Below are 11,816 nucleotides of genomic sequence, written 5' to 3' on the forward strand. Positions count from 1 at the left end.
CGGTGGAGTTTAGCCCTACAACCTCTGGACTTCACCATCCACTACAGACCCAGCAAACAAAACGGTAACGCCGATGGACTAAGTCGATAAACGGAACTTGTACCAACCCCATAAACTTCGGTCATCCCCAAACCGATCCGTTAAGGACCAGACTGTGTATGCCGATCGCGTCGCTGAAAGGGAGAGCCGTGTTACAGAACCCCCCAGCACCCAGAATATGTTATGCAGTTATTTGTATATATAATAGGTTCCATGTGAGATATATGTCCCTCATGCATCAGCAAACAGGCTGTGCCCCTGGGCAGAGGGGACAAGATATCCCCCTTCTGACCTCCCCCACCTTTGTAATTCCCACAGTAAATATCGGCAGGCTCCAGCCACCTGCGGCTATTGTAATGTATGACTGGCCTGCCGCTTTTGAATGGGCCTGCCCTCTGTATCTGCGTGATATATATTCTGTGTTCTGTGAGTAAAGAGTTGTCACACTGGAAATACGTGGAGAAGCAGTGATCTTTTATATGCGCCCATGTAACCAAGCAATTCCAGCCAGCGTCCTTCATTCAGACTCCAGCCAAAGCAGAGTGGACCTCCTGAACCACGGGGTGGTACTGAAAGAGGTACTCCAGCACAGCAGACCCCGTTACACCGCACAACTCCAGGCACATGTAAGGGAGGAGAGATGCGCCCAAGTGTCACATCAGACCATTCAAAAGCATTTACATCAGCAAGGTCTGTGTGCTACATGTCCTGCAAGGTACCTGACTACACCACCAGGCACAGGCGTCAACTACACTGGATGAGGGACCAGTGGGCCTCAGTGCTGCTCACTGATGAAAGTCGATTTACGCTGAGCAGAAACGACGGTCACCAAGGATGATTGAGACATCAGCCGCTGTTGTCTCCAGATGAGCCTTTGATGGCGTTACAGTGTGGGAATAGGAGTCTAGTGAATACAGAGCTGCCTTACACTTTGCGAATGTTACATTGACAAGCCCCTACTACTTGAATAACATTAATCCAGTCATTGTGCCTCAGCATGAACAACACAGGCCTAATTTCATCTTCATGGAGGACAATACTACAGCTCATCGAGGTCGCATCATTAGGGAATGGCTGCTGGAGACTGGGGGACCTCACATGGAGCGGCCTTGCTCTTTCTCCAGACCTGAATCCCATAGAAATCCTATGGGGATCAGCCGAGTCGCTGTGTAGAGGCTCGGAACTCTGTAACCCAGAACCTCAATGACCTGAGGGCCGCCCTTCAAGAAAAGTAGGATGCCATGCCTCCGCAGGCAATAACGTCACTTATTAACAGCATGAGATATCGATGTCAAGCTGTTATTGATGCTGAAGGCCAAAAGACATTATTCAGATGGTTTTTTTAGGGGAGTGGGTGGGAGGCGAGCATGTGTTGGCTGGAAAACGACAGTGAGGCTATTGGCGAAGTAAAGGCAAATTACCAAAGGTCACACCCGGCCATAGGCCAGGGCATGAGGTGGAGGGATACATCAAGCCTAGTGGCAGAGACAGCAGATCAACACAAGACGGAAAGCCAAGATCAAGACATATGATGGCAAGCCAAACACGAGGCCGCTGCCACCACATCAACAAAGCATAAGTCTATAGGCCAAACACAAAAGATGAGGCAGTAGGTACTGGAGGCACAATATCTACATTTCTCAAAGCTCATGCCTGGGAAAACAAGGTGTAAAGATGTGAAACCAGAATATGTTGTTACACCTTAGATTCCTAATGTACATCGTTACTATGAAGACAGCTTTACACTCTCTTGGCAGCTCCATCAAGTCGGCACCGGTAATGGCTGCCAACAGTCCTGAAGTTGTTCGCAGATGTGCTCAGCCCTTGTCGGCTGCTTTGCCTTCACTCAACTCATCCCAAAACATCTTCATTGTGTTCTGGTTGGGTGACTGAAGGCCGAGTCATCTGAAGCAGCCTCCATGCCTCTCCTTCTTGGTCACACAGCACTCTCATTGATTGGAGGCATTTTGGGTCATTGTCCTGCTGTATCACAAATGACGGTCTCATGGAGTGCAAACTAGATGGCATGTCGATCCCAGCAGAATGCTGTAGTAATCATGCCGGGTAAGTGTGCCCAGAACTTTAAATAAATCACCTATAGCAGGGGTGGGGAATCTTTTTTTCGGCCAAGGGCCATTTGCATATTTTAACCATCTTTTGAGTACTATACAAATTACGAACAAACTCAGCCCACAAAGTACATCCTTACTCTGGCACTGGTGTTAGAACTAGTAAAAGAAAAAACAAGCTGTTGCAAGGACGTTATCTTTCTTTTGCATGCGCCTCAGCGCTCAGTAGTGAACATTGTGTGCTTGCTCACAGGGCAAGAACAAGTTAACGGGCCAGCAGATATCAAAATAAGCTGCTAGCCCAAGTACTGCGGTCCCCAGGGATCTGCCCGGGGACCAGATAAAAGATCACTGAGGGCCATAAACAGACCCCGGGCCTGAGGTTCCCCAACCCTGACCTAGAGTGTCACCAGCAAAGCTCCCTCAACCACCACACACCTCCCTGCCAGGCCTTACATTGGCACCACACATGAAACAATAAGCTCACCTTTTATGCGTCTCACAAAGATATGGCGGCTGGTACCAAAAATGTTAGAGCAACAATACAGATTTCCACTGCTCTAATGTTTACGCCAGGCAACAAAAGGACAGGACAAATCTCTTTTTATTCCTCAGTAGTGTTTTCCGTGCAGCAATTCATCCATAAAGGGCGGCTTTATTGATATCTATGCATAATGTTTGAGGGCCATTATCTGAGGGGCTAACAGTTTGCGGTTTCTGAGGTTGGTAACTGATGAACTTATCCTCTGCAGCAGATGTAATTTCTTTCCTGGGTAAGTCTTCATGAGACAGTTTGCTCATAGCAATTGATAGTTTTCATTACTTTAATGGAGGATACGTTTAAGGTTCTAGCCTGCACTATGAATACGATTGCTGGAAAGAAAGTAGGTATTAAGGTACCTTCACACTAAGTGACGCTGCAGCGATACAGACAACGATGCCGATCACTGCAGCGTCGCTGTTTAGTCGTTGTGTGGTCGCTGGAGAGCTGTCACACAGACGGCTCTCCAGCGACCAACGATGCCGAGGGCCCCTGGTAACCAGGGTAAACATCGGGTTACTAAGCGCAGGGCCGCGCTTAGTAACCTGATGTTTACCCTGGTTACCATTGTAAAAGTAAAAAAAAAAAAAAAACACATACTCACATTCCGGTGCCCGGCGTCCGCTTCCCTGCACTCCTCCTGCATCCTGTGTCAGCGCCGAACATCTCTGGCATCTCCCACAGAGCAGAGCAGTGACGTCATCGCTCTGCTTTACGGCCGGCACTTACACAGGATGCAGGAGGAGTGCAGGGAAGCGGACGCCGGGCACCGGAATGTGAGTATGTGGTTTTTTTTTAACTTTTACAATGGTAACCAGGGTAAACATCGGGTTACTAAGCGCGGCCCTGCGCTTAGTAACCCGATGTTTACTCTGGTTACCAGTGAAGACATCGCTGGATCGGTGTCACACACACAGATTCAGCGATGTCAGCGGGAGATCCAGCGACAAAATAAAGTTCTGGACTTTCAGCAACGACCAGCGATCTCACAGCAGGATCCTGATCGCTGCTGCGTGTCAAACACAACGATATCGCTATCCAGGACGCTGCAACGTCACGGATCGCTAGCGATATCGTTGTAAAGTCGCTTAGTGTGAAGGTACCTTTAGCCCTACCAGTAATAGGCTTTCCAGGAGTTTATCATCACAGCATCATCAGGAGGTTGTCATCCATATCTTTGATAGGGACAGGAACACACAAGAGGTTAAAAGGCCCCTTCCTCCACCACCTGCAGTGATTTTTCAAGTACCACTGTCCACATCAGGATAGATGCAACTCGATTTTATTCCATTTTCCATCTACATACGTTAACGTCACATATTAGGCTGGTTTCACACTAGCGTTCGGCAGGGCTGCGGATGAAAGCCTTCTTCCTCCGTTAAGCCCCGACCACTGCCACACCTCTTCCTTCAGCTCCGCCTACATCTGCATGTGTCCCCATCTTTAACACTAGGTACGCAGGGACGTACGCTGTATGCGGATGCCTCCGCATGCGTCGTTTTGGCGCTGCACCGATCGCAAAATAATTTAACATGTTGCGTTTGACACAGTTCAGCGCATCATCAAAAAGACGCATGTGAAGGCATCCGCATGGCATTCATACCCAATGTTAAAGACAGGGTACGCAGGACGCATGCAGATGTAGGCGGAGCTGAAGAGGTGCCGCAGTGGGTGGGGCTTAATGGAGGAAGAAGGCTGCCATCCGCAGGCCTGCCGAACGCAAGTGTGAAACCAGCCTTAGATAGGAATTCAAGGGAGGGAATGTAATTGGTGCTGTCCTGATGGACTCCTGGAAAACCTAATTTTTTCCCCAAAACTGTAAGAACCAATTGGGATCTATTCGCCAGTCTTTTGTGGATTCCAAGTATTAGAGGGCTACTCTAGACGCCTAGAGAATGAAATGACCGTTCTTGACTATTTTTAAAGGTCCTGGCAGACAGAAGGCAAGACTACCCCTTGGCTCATACGAAAGGATGTTACTAGTTTTGGTAGGAAAGCAGGATCTAACCTGAGGATAACGCAATCATCTAAGATCCTTTAGGTATGGGCTTTTTATGGACAACGCCTGTATTTCCCTAATCCATCTGGCCGATGTTACAGATTTCCTGCTTTTTGTATCGTTGTTATGACAGAGACCGGGACGCCTTTAGACCTCAAGATCTGCTGCTCAGGATCCAGGCAGACAACTGTAGGAGATTCACATTGGGATGGTGTATTGGCCCCTGAACCAGTAGATCATGCCACTCCGGAAGGATGATGGGATCTTTTATGGCCATCCTTCTCAGTAAGGGGAACCAGCTTCTTCTGGGCCAAATAGTAATAATACGATCACCTTGACTTGATCCTCCTGTATCTTCCTCAGCACTGCTGGAATTAGGGGAAATGCATATGCCAGGTCCATATTCCATTTTTGAGATAAGGCATCCACTCGTGTCGGCCTGTCTTCATGATGGAGAGAAAATGTTACTGTTTTTGAATTTTTTCTTGTAAAGAACAGGTCCACCTTGGGAGAACCCCCATCGGCGTATTATGCGATGGAACTCGTCCCAGTTCAGCTCCCATTCTGTTGAACTTCTTTCCGGCTGAGAATGTCTGCTACCACATTCTGAGACCCCTTCAGATGTACTGCGGTCACCGATGACACCGTTTCCTCTGCCCATAGGAAGATCTTCCATGCTACCGCCTGTAGAAGACCGTGTCTTGGACCCTCATTATGTTTCAGGAAGGCCACTGTTGTAATATTCTCAAACAGGATTCTGATGTGATGGTTTCTTAGACCTGGTCCACATTGCTGTTTCCCAGACTGCCTGAAGCTCTGAGGATGGACAATCTTGGAGGATCTAATTTTTGCCAGGTACCCTGTATGTACCTGGGCCCCCCAGCCACTGTCGCTTGTGTCTGTGGTGACCAATATGAACGGGGACAGTCTCCACATAATCCCCTTCTTCAGGTTAGTTATGGACGTCCACCAGACTAATGACTTTTTGTTATTGCTGACAATCTTTTCTTGTCTAGCCCATCTGTCTTCCTATTCCAGGTGGTCAGGACCTGATGTTGTAATGGTCTCGAGTGGAATTGACTCCACCGGACCCCTGGTATAGAAGCAGCCATCAGTCCCAAAACCCTCAGCGTCTGATGGAAACCTGGGATCTCCCTCTTAAGGATGTAGCCTTGTGCCTGAGTTCTGTCTGTCTCCTCTCTGGCAGGAAGGACATCTGCGCATTTACCGAGTCCAAGAGAATTCCTAGGAAGACCTTCCGTCTTCCCGGATCAAGATCTGATTTTTCTTCCAGCTTATGATCCATCCCAAGTTGTTTAATACTAAGACGGTTGATGTTAAACTGGTCCTTAGTTGCTGGAGTTCTCTGCCATCATACTGGACAATCAACATTACTATTTTTTCTTTGATCAATGGAATAGTAGATCTTATAGACCCCATCTTGAATTTCTTGTACTCATCTGTTTAGAGACTTTAGGTTTATTATTGTGCGATAATTCCACCCGGGTTTCTTTACTGAGAACAGACTCGAATAGTATCCCAGGAACCATTCTGGCTCTGGTACTGGAACCACCGCTCCCGAATACACCAACTTCTTTACTTCCACCAGTAGCCTTCTTGCGACCTGGGGGGACTGGATAGTCGTTAGCTGGAATCTTCCCTGAGAAATCTGCATAACTGGTATCTTGTATCTGCCTGCCATTGTCTGACGTATCCATGGGTTCTTGGATAGCTCTGTCCAGGCTGTGATAAAGTTTTGGAGTCTTCCCTCACTGTCTTGGCGTCACTGTCTACCCAAGCTATTTGCTGAACTGGGAAAGGTATTCCTTCCTTTATGTCCCTTCGGGTGGCTCCAACTACCGGTCTTCCCTTTACCTTTATATTCCGGTTACTGATGGGCTTGAGGCCTCCAGAAGGACTAAACATTTTTAGGTTTCTCTTCTGGAAACCCCTTTTTCTCGTCCGATTCCCTTTCCGACATGTCGTCTAGTACAGGACCAAACATTCGCAGGTCAGAAGAAGGGGCGGAACACAATTTGTTTTCAGAATGACAATCCCCTGACCACGTCTTTAGCCAGACTGCCCGCCTAGCCGTGTTGGCTCGTGCCCCATTTCTTGCACCAGATCTAATGGACTCTGCTGAGACATCAGCCATGAATCCTGTTGCCATTTTAAGTAACGGCATAGATTCCAGGATCTCATCTCTGGATTTATTCTTCCTTCCAACTCTTCTATCCAAATCATCATGGATCTTGCCAGAGGTAGATGCTATATTAGCCTTAATTATGGCTGCAGAGGACTCCCATGTTTTTTGAGAAGACAATCTGCCTTTCTTTCCATCGGATCTTTCAGGCATGAGTCCTCAAAGTGGATAGCCATCTTCTTTGCTACCCTAGCTATAGGGATATCGACTTTAGGGATTTCTTTGCATAATTTTATCTCCTCAGACTACTGGGAATTGTCAGTCGCTTTTCTACGTCCTCCAGGATGATAGCTTTCATATTGCTATTAGCAGGGAATACTCTGTTCATGCGGCTTCTCAAACCTCCGAACATGTGATCCTGTATTGAGGAGGGCGGAAAGATTATCCCCCACCTTCATAGTATCTGACAGCTGATAGAAGTGTGTCATTATCTTCCCAAGAGAAAAAGGTATTGATTTTTCTTTTCTGGTGGAATTGCAACAAATTCTTCCTTTTCCTCCTGTTCAGGGTCAGTGTAACCTGATAGAATCCAGTTCAGAGGAGGCTTCTCCCATCTCGGTCTTTTTGCCTGGGAGCCATCTGGGAGGACTGTGGGGTGACTAAGTCTGTAACAGAATTTTGAACCAATTATGGTCCTTCTATATCGGCCATAAAAGACGGAGGTTCTTCTGTAACCACCTGGGGAATACACTCTGGGCATAGCTGTTTGCCATAGGTGTCCGGCAGTTGAGCATTACACATGGAGCAACTCTTTCTTTTTAAGTGTGGATGTCGTCATGGACTTTTTAGGAGCTTCCTTGTCCTATAAAGGAACAAAGGATCATACTATTAATACACCTCAGATGGCGGACAGTGTGCGAGAACCCCCCCCGGATAACTCTCTTGGACCAGGGTATCAGACTGGCTGGTGGTTTGGCATCCATAGGAACCTCAGCTCCGCTCTGCACATAATTTAAATAGTATTTAGTCTTCCATCTAAATAGTCAAAAAGGTCGCCCCCCTTTAAATTTAGGATTCGGTGCCTTTTTCAAATTCCCAGAACTGTTTTTCAAGCTGGAACACACGCCGAGCACTAGAGGTCTGTGCATCGTCCCTCTAACTGGAAATGTTGTGTTCAATCTTCAGCGCACACAGGAGCTGCGCGCAGGGATGGACAGCATGAGCCAATATCCACCCCGGGAGCCACCGCCCGACTGTAGAGTCTGGGGGACGCCCTTAGATCAGCAGGGTGTCGGCCTCCGGACCTTCCGAAGGAGGAAGAGGAGATGCAAGGACCCCATCCCGATCCTCCTGCCTCTGGCAGATGTGAGTACACCTCTTCTGTGTCTGTCCCTGATAAGGAAATCACTGAGCAGTGGTGAAGGAAGGGAACTCATCCTCGTGTGTTCCTGTCCCTATCACGGATATGAAGGACAAGCTCCTGATGGTGCCTTCTGGCAGGGTTTACGCTTCTGTCATGGGGGTGTCACCCGTGGGGGGATTCAGTCACAATCTAGATTCCCTATCTGCATTCTTGGGCACGGCTCGCTTCCCGATCACCCAACAAATGAGAAGAACGCTTCCTCATGGGGTGAAATAAACTCTTGGTTTACCCAAAAGCTCCTAGTCCTCATCAGTGCATTGTCCTGTGTAAACAGGAGCTCTGCTGCCAACAATAATGGCTGCTTACTCCTACAGAAGGACGGACTAGTGATAATCCGATTGGACCGGCCGACCGCATATTAAATTACCGCCAACCGGAAAACCCGCAGCCAAACAACGACCAATAAATGTCGCGCACTGGTAGGAGAAGCGGCAGCCTCAGGTATGAACCTCCTCTTCTTCCTACATGACGCCATTAGTCTCTGTTCTCTTTTTCTCTTAGTTGTTGCCTTTCTTTATGTTGCTCGGTTTTGTGGCAATTTCTTACTAAACTCCGCACCTTTCATATTAAAGTGTAAAACTTTATTACATTTTCTCCTTTATGTTAAAACTTATAATCCATTTCCCAGAGTCTGAGCCTCATGTCCTGGAAACCACCAATAATCTATGCAAAGTACGACGACAGGAGCAAAACATCCCGTACAAATCATATAGAGCTCAGCCCCCCCCTACCTGATGACTCTCCTCTGCAGGGTCCGGGGTACACTGAGGACGGGGACATCTCTCCGGGGGGCTTCTCCTCCGGGATCCATCTGGGGGAGACACAGACACTCAGTGGTGGAGTCCATGGAGACCCGTCTATCACACACTTCTCCCATCACCTCCTGCTCCTGGGTTATCGGGGTCTTATAACAATGTAAAGCTTGTAAATGCTGCAGGCTCGTACAGGCAGCACCACAGTGAAGGTCAACTCAAAACATGTCAGTGCTTTAATATATAGGGCGTAATTTACCTGGGGACAATAATCCCCATCACTTAGTATTCGGATGATGTGATCGGCTCCACCAGGAAATATATGAACAATTCCAGGAATTTTACTACACGGAAGATTCCGCCGGGGGATCAGGACGTCACTGCCTATAAGTCTCCTCTCACCTGGTGATGTGCGGGGCTGAGCGGCCTCCATCACGGCGTCCTCGTACCGATCCTGGTGTCCTCGAGATTCCCACAGACAGCGACGTCCTGACACCTAATAGAAACCTGACAGTGAGAGCGTGATTACCCAGAATCCTCCACACCGCTGACCTCCCACAGCCCCCATGTATCTCCAGTGCCCCCCACACCACTGACCTCCCACAGCCTCCATGTATCTCCAGTGCCCCCCACACCGCTGACCTCCCACAGCCCCCATGTATCTCCAGTGCCCCCCACACCGCTGACCTCCCACAGCCCCCATGTATCTCCAGTGCCCCCCACACCGCTGACCTCCCAGAGCCCCCATGTATCTTCAGTGCCCCCCACACCGCTGACCTCCCACAGCCTCCCTGTATCTCCAGTGCCCCCCACACCGCTGACCTCCCACAGCCCCCATGTATCTCCAGTGCCCCCCACAGCCCCCATGTATCTCCAGTGCCCCCCACAGCCCCCATGTATCTCCAGTGCCCCCCACACCGCTGACCTCCCACAGCCTCCATGTATCCCCAGTGCCCCCCACAGCCCCCATGTATCTCCAGTGCCCCCCACACCGCTGACCTCCCACAGCCTCCATGTATCTCCAGTGCCCCCCACACCGCTGACCTCCCACAGCCTCCATGTATCTCCAGTGCCCCCCACACCGCTGACCTCCCACAGCCCCCATGTATCTCCCGTGCCCCCCACACCGCTGACCTCCCACAGCCTCCATGTATCTCCAGTGCCCCCCATACCACTGACCTCCCACAGCCCCCATGTATCTCCAGTGCCCCCCACACCGCTGACCTCCCACAGCCCCCATGTATCTCCAGTGCCCCCCACACCGCTGACCTCCCACAGCCTCCATGTATCTCCAGTGCCCCCCACACCGCTGACCTCCCACAGCCCCCATGTATCTCCAGTGCCCCCCACACCGCTGACCTCCCACAGCCTCCATGTATCTCCAGTGCCCCCCACACCGCTGACCTCCCACAGCCTCCATGTATCTCCAGTGCCCCCCACACCGCTGACCTCCCACAGCCCCCATGTATCTCCAGTGCCCCCCACACCGCTGACCTCCCACAGCCCCCATGTATGTCCAGTGCCCCCCACACCGCTGACCTCCCACAGCCCCCATGTATCTCCCGTGCCCCCCACAGCCCCCATGTATCTCCAGTGCCCCCCACACCGCTGACCTCCCACAGCCCCCATGTATGTCCAGTGCCCCCCACACCGCTGACCTCCCACAGCCCCCATGTATGTCCAGTGCCCCCCACACCGCTGACCTCCCACAGCCTCCATGTATCTCCAGTGCCCCCCACACCGCTGACCTCCCACAGCCCCCATGTATCCCCAGTGCCCCCCACACCGCTGACCTCCCACAGCCCCCATGTATCTCCAGTGCCCCCCACAGCCCCCATGTATCTCCAGTGCCCCCACACCGCTGACCCCCCACAGCCTCCATGTATCTCCAGTGCCCCCCACACCGCTGACCTCCCACAGCCCCCATGTATCTCCAGTGCCCCCCACACCGCTGACCTCCCACAGTCCCCATGTATCTCCAGTGCCCCCCACACCGCTGACCTCCCACAGCCTCCATGTATCTCCAGTGCCCCCCACACCGCTGACCCCCCACAGCCTCCATATATCTCCAGTGCCCCCCACAGCCCCCATATATCTCCAGTGCCCCCCACACCGCTGACCTCCCACAGCCCCCATGTATCTCCAGTGCCCCCCACACCGCTGACCTCCCACAGCCTCCATGTATCTCCAGTGCCCCCCACACCGCTGACCTCCCACAGCCTCCATGTATCTCCAGTGCCCCCCACACCGCTGACCTCCCACAGCCCCCATGTATCTCCAGTGCCCCCCACACCGCTGACCTCCCACAGCCCCCATGTATCTCCAGTGCCCCCCACACCGCTGACCCCCCACAGCCCCCATATATCTCCAGTGCCCCCCACACCGCTGACCCCCCACAGCCCCCATGTATCTCCAGTGCCCCCCACACCTCTGACCCCCCACAGCCCCCATGTATCTCCAGTGCCCCCCACACCGCTGACCTCCCACAGCCCCCATGTATCTCCCGCCATTACCTCTTCTCTCTGTAGATTTTCCTGACTGATTTGCAGCTTGTCATCTAGGAGTGAAGGACCTGTGATGACGTCATCACCATGCGACCAGTCACGTGAGGGGGCGGAGCTCCGCACTGACATTGTCAGTGGTGGATGAAGGACCTGTGTGGTGACCATGTGACCTGAGGGGGAGGAGCTTGTGCTGTGAGGAGAAATGATGGAGCGGAGGATTCTCTTCACCTCAGAGAACAAGGACATGCTGGGAGTTGTAGTGTTTAGTTCCTTCCTGGGACATGCTGGGAGTTGTAGTGTTTAGTTCCTTCCCGGGACATGCTGGGAGTTGTAGTGTTTAGTTCCT

General features: G+C 51.1%; 1 protein-coding gene across 1 annotated transcript in view; it reads right to left on the minus strand.

The window, feature by feature from the left end:
* The window catches only part of LOC143783342 (uncharacterized), a 68,217-nt gene extending 56,605 nt beyond the window's left edge, over window positions 1-11,612 (minus strand). Inside the window, exons 1-3 of the mRNA XM_077271746.1 lie at window positions 11,480-11,612; window positions 9,369-9,473; window positions 8,946-9,025 (exon numbers count right to left, since the gene is read on the minus strand). Of these exons, the coding sequence (XP_077127861.1) occupies window positions 8,946-9,025; window positions 9,369-9,399 (111 nt within the window). The 5' untranslated portion in view covers window positions 9,400-9,473; window positions 11,480-11,612. The remainder of the gene's footprint in view (window positions 1-8,945; window positions 9,026-9,368; window positions 9,474-11,479) is intronic.
* Window positions 11,613-11,816: the final 204 nt, after the last annotated feature.

The sequence above is a fragment of the Ranitomeya variabilis genome, chromosome 6 (genome assembly GCF_051348905.1).
Source record: "Ranitomeya variabilis isolate aRanVar5 chromosome 6, aRanVar5.hap1, whole genome shotgun sequence".
In the NCBI taxonomy this organism is placed as follows: domain Eukaryota; kingdom Metazoa; phylum Chordata; class Amphibia; order Anura; family Dendrobatidae; genus Ranitomeya; species Ranitomeya variabilis.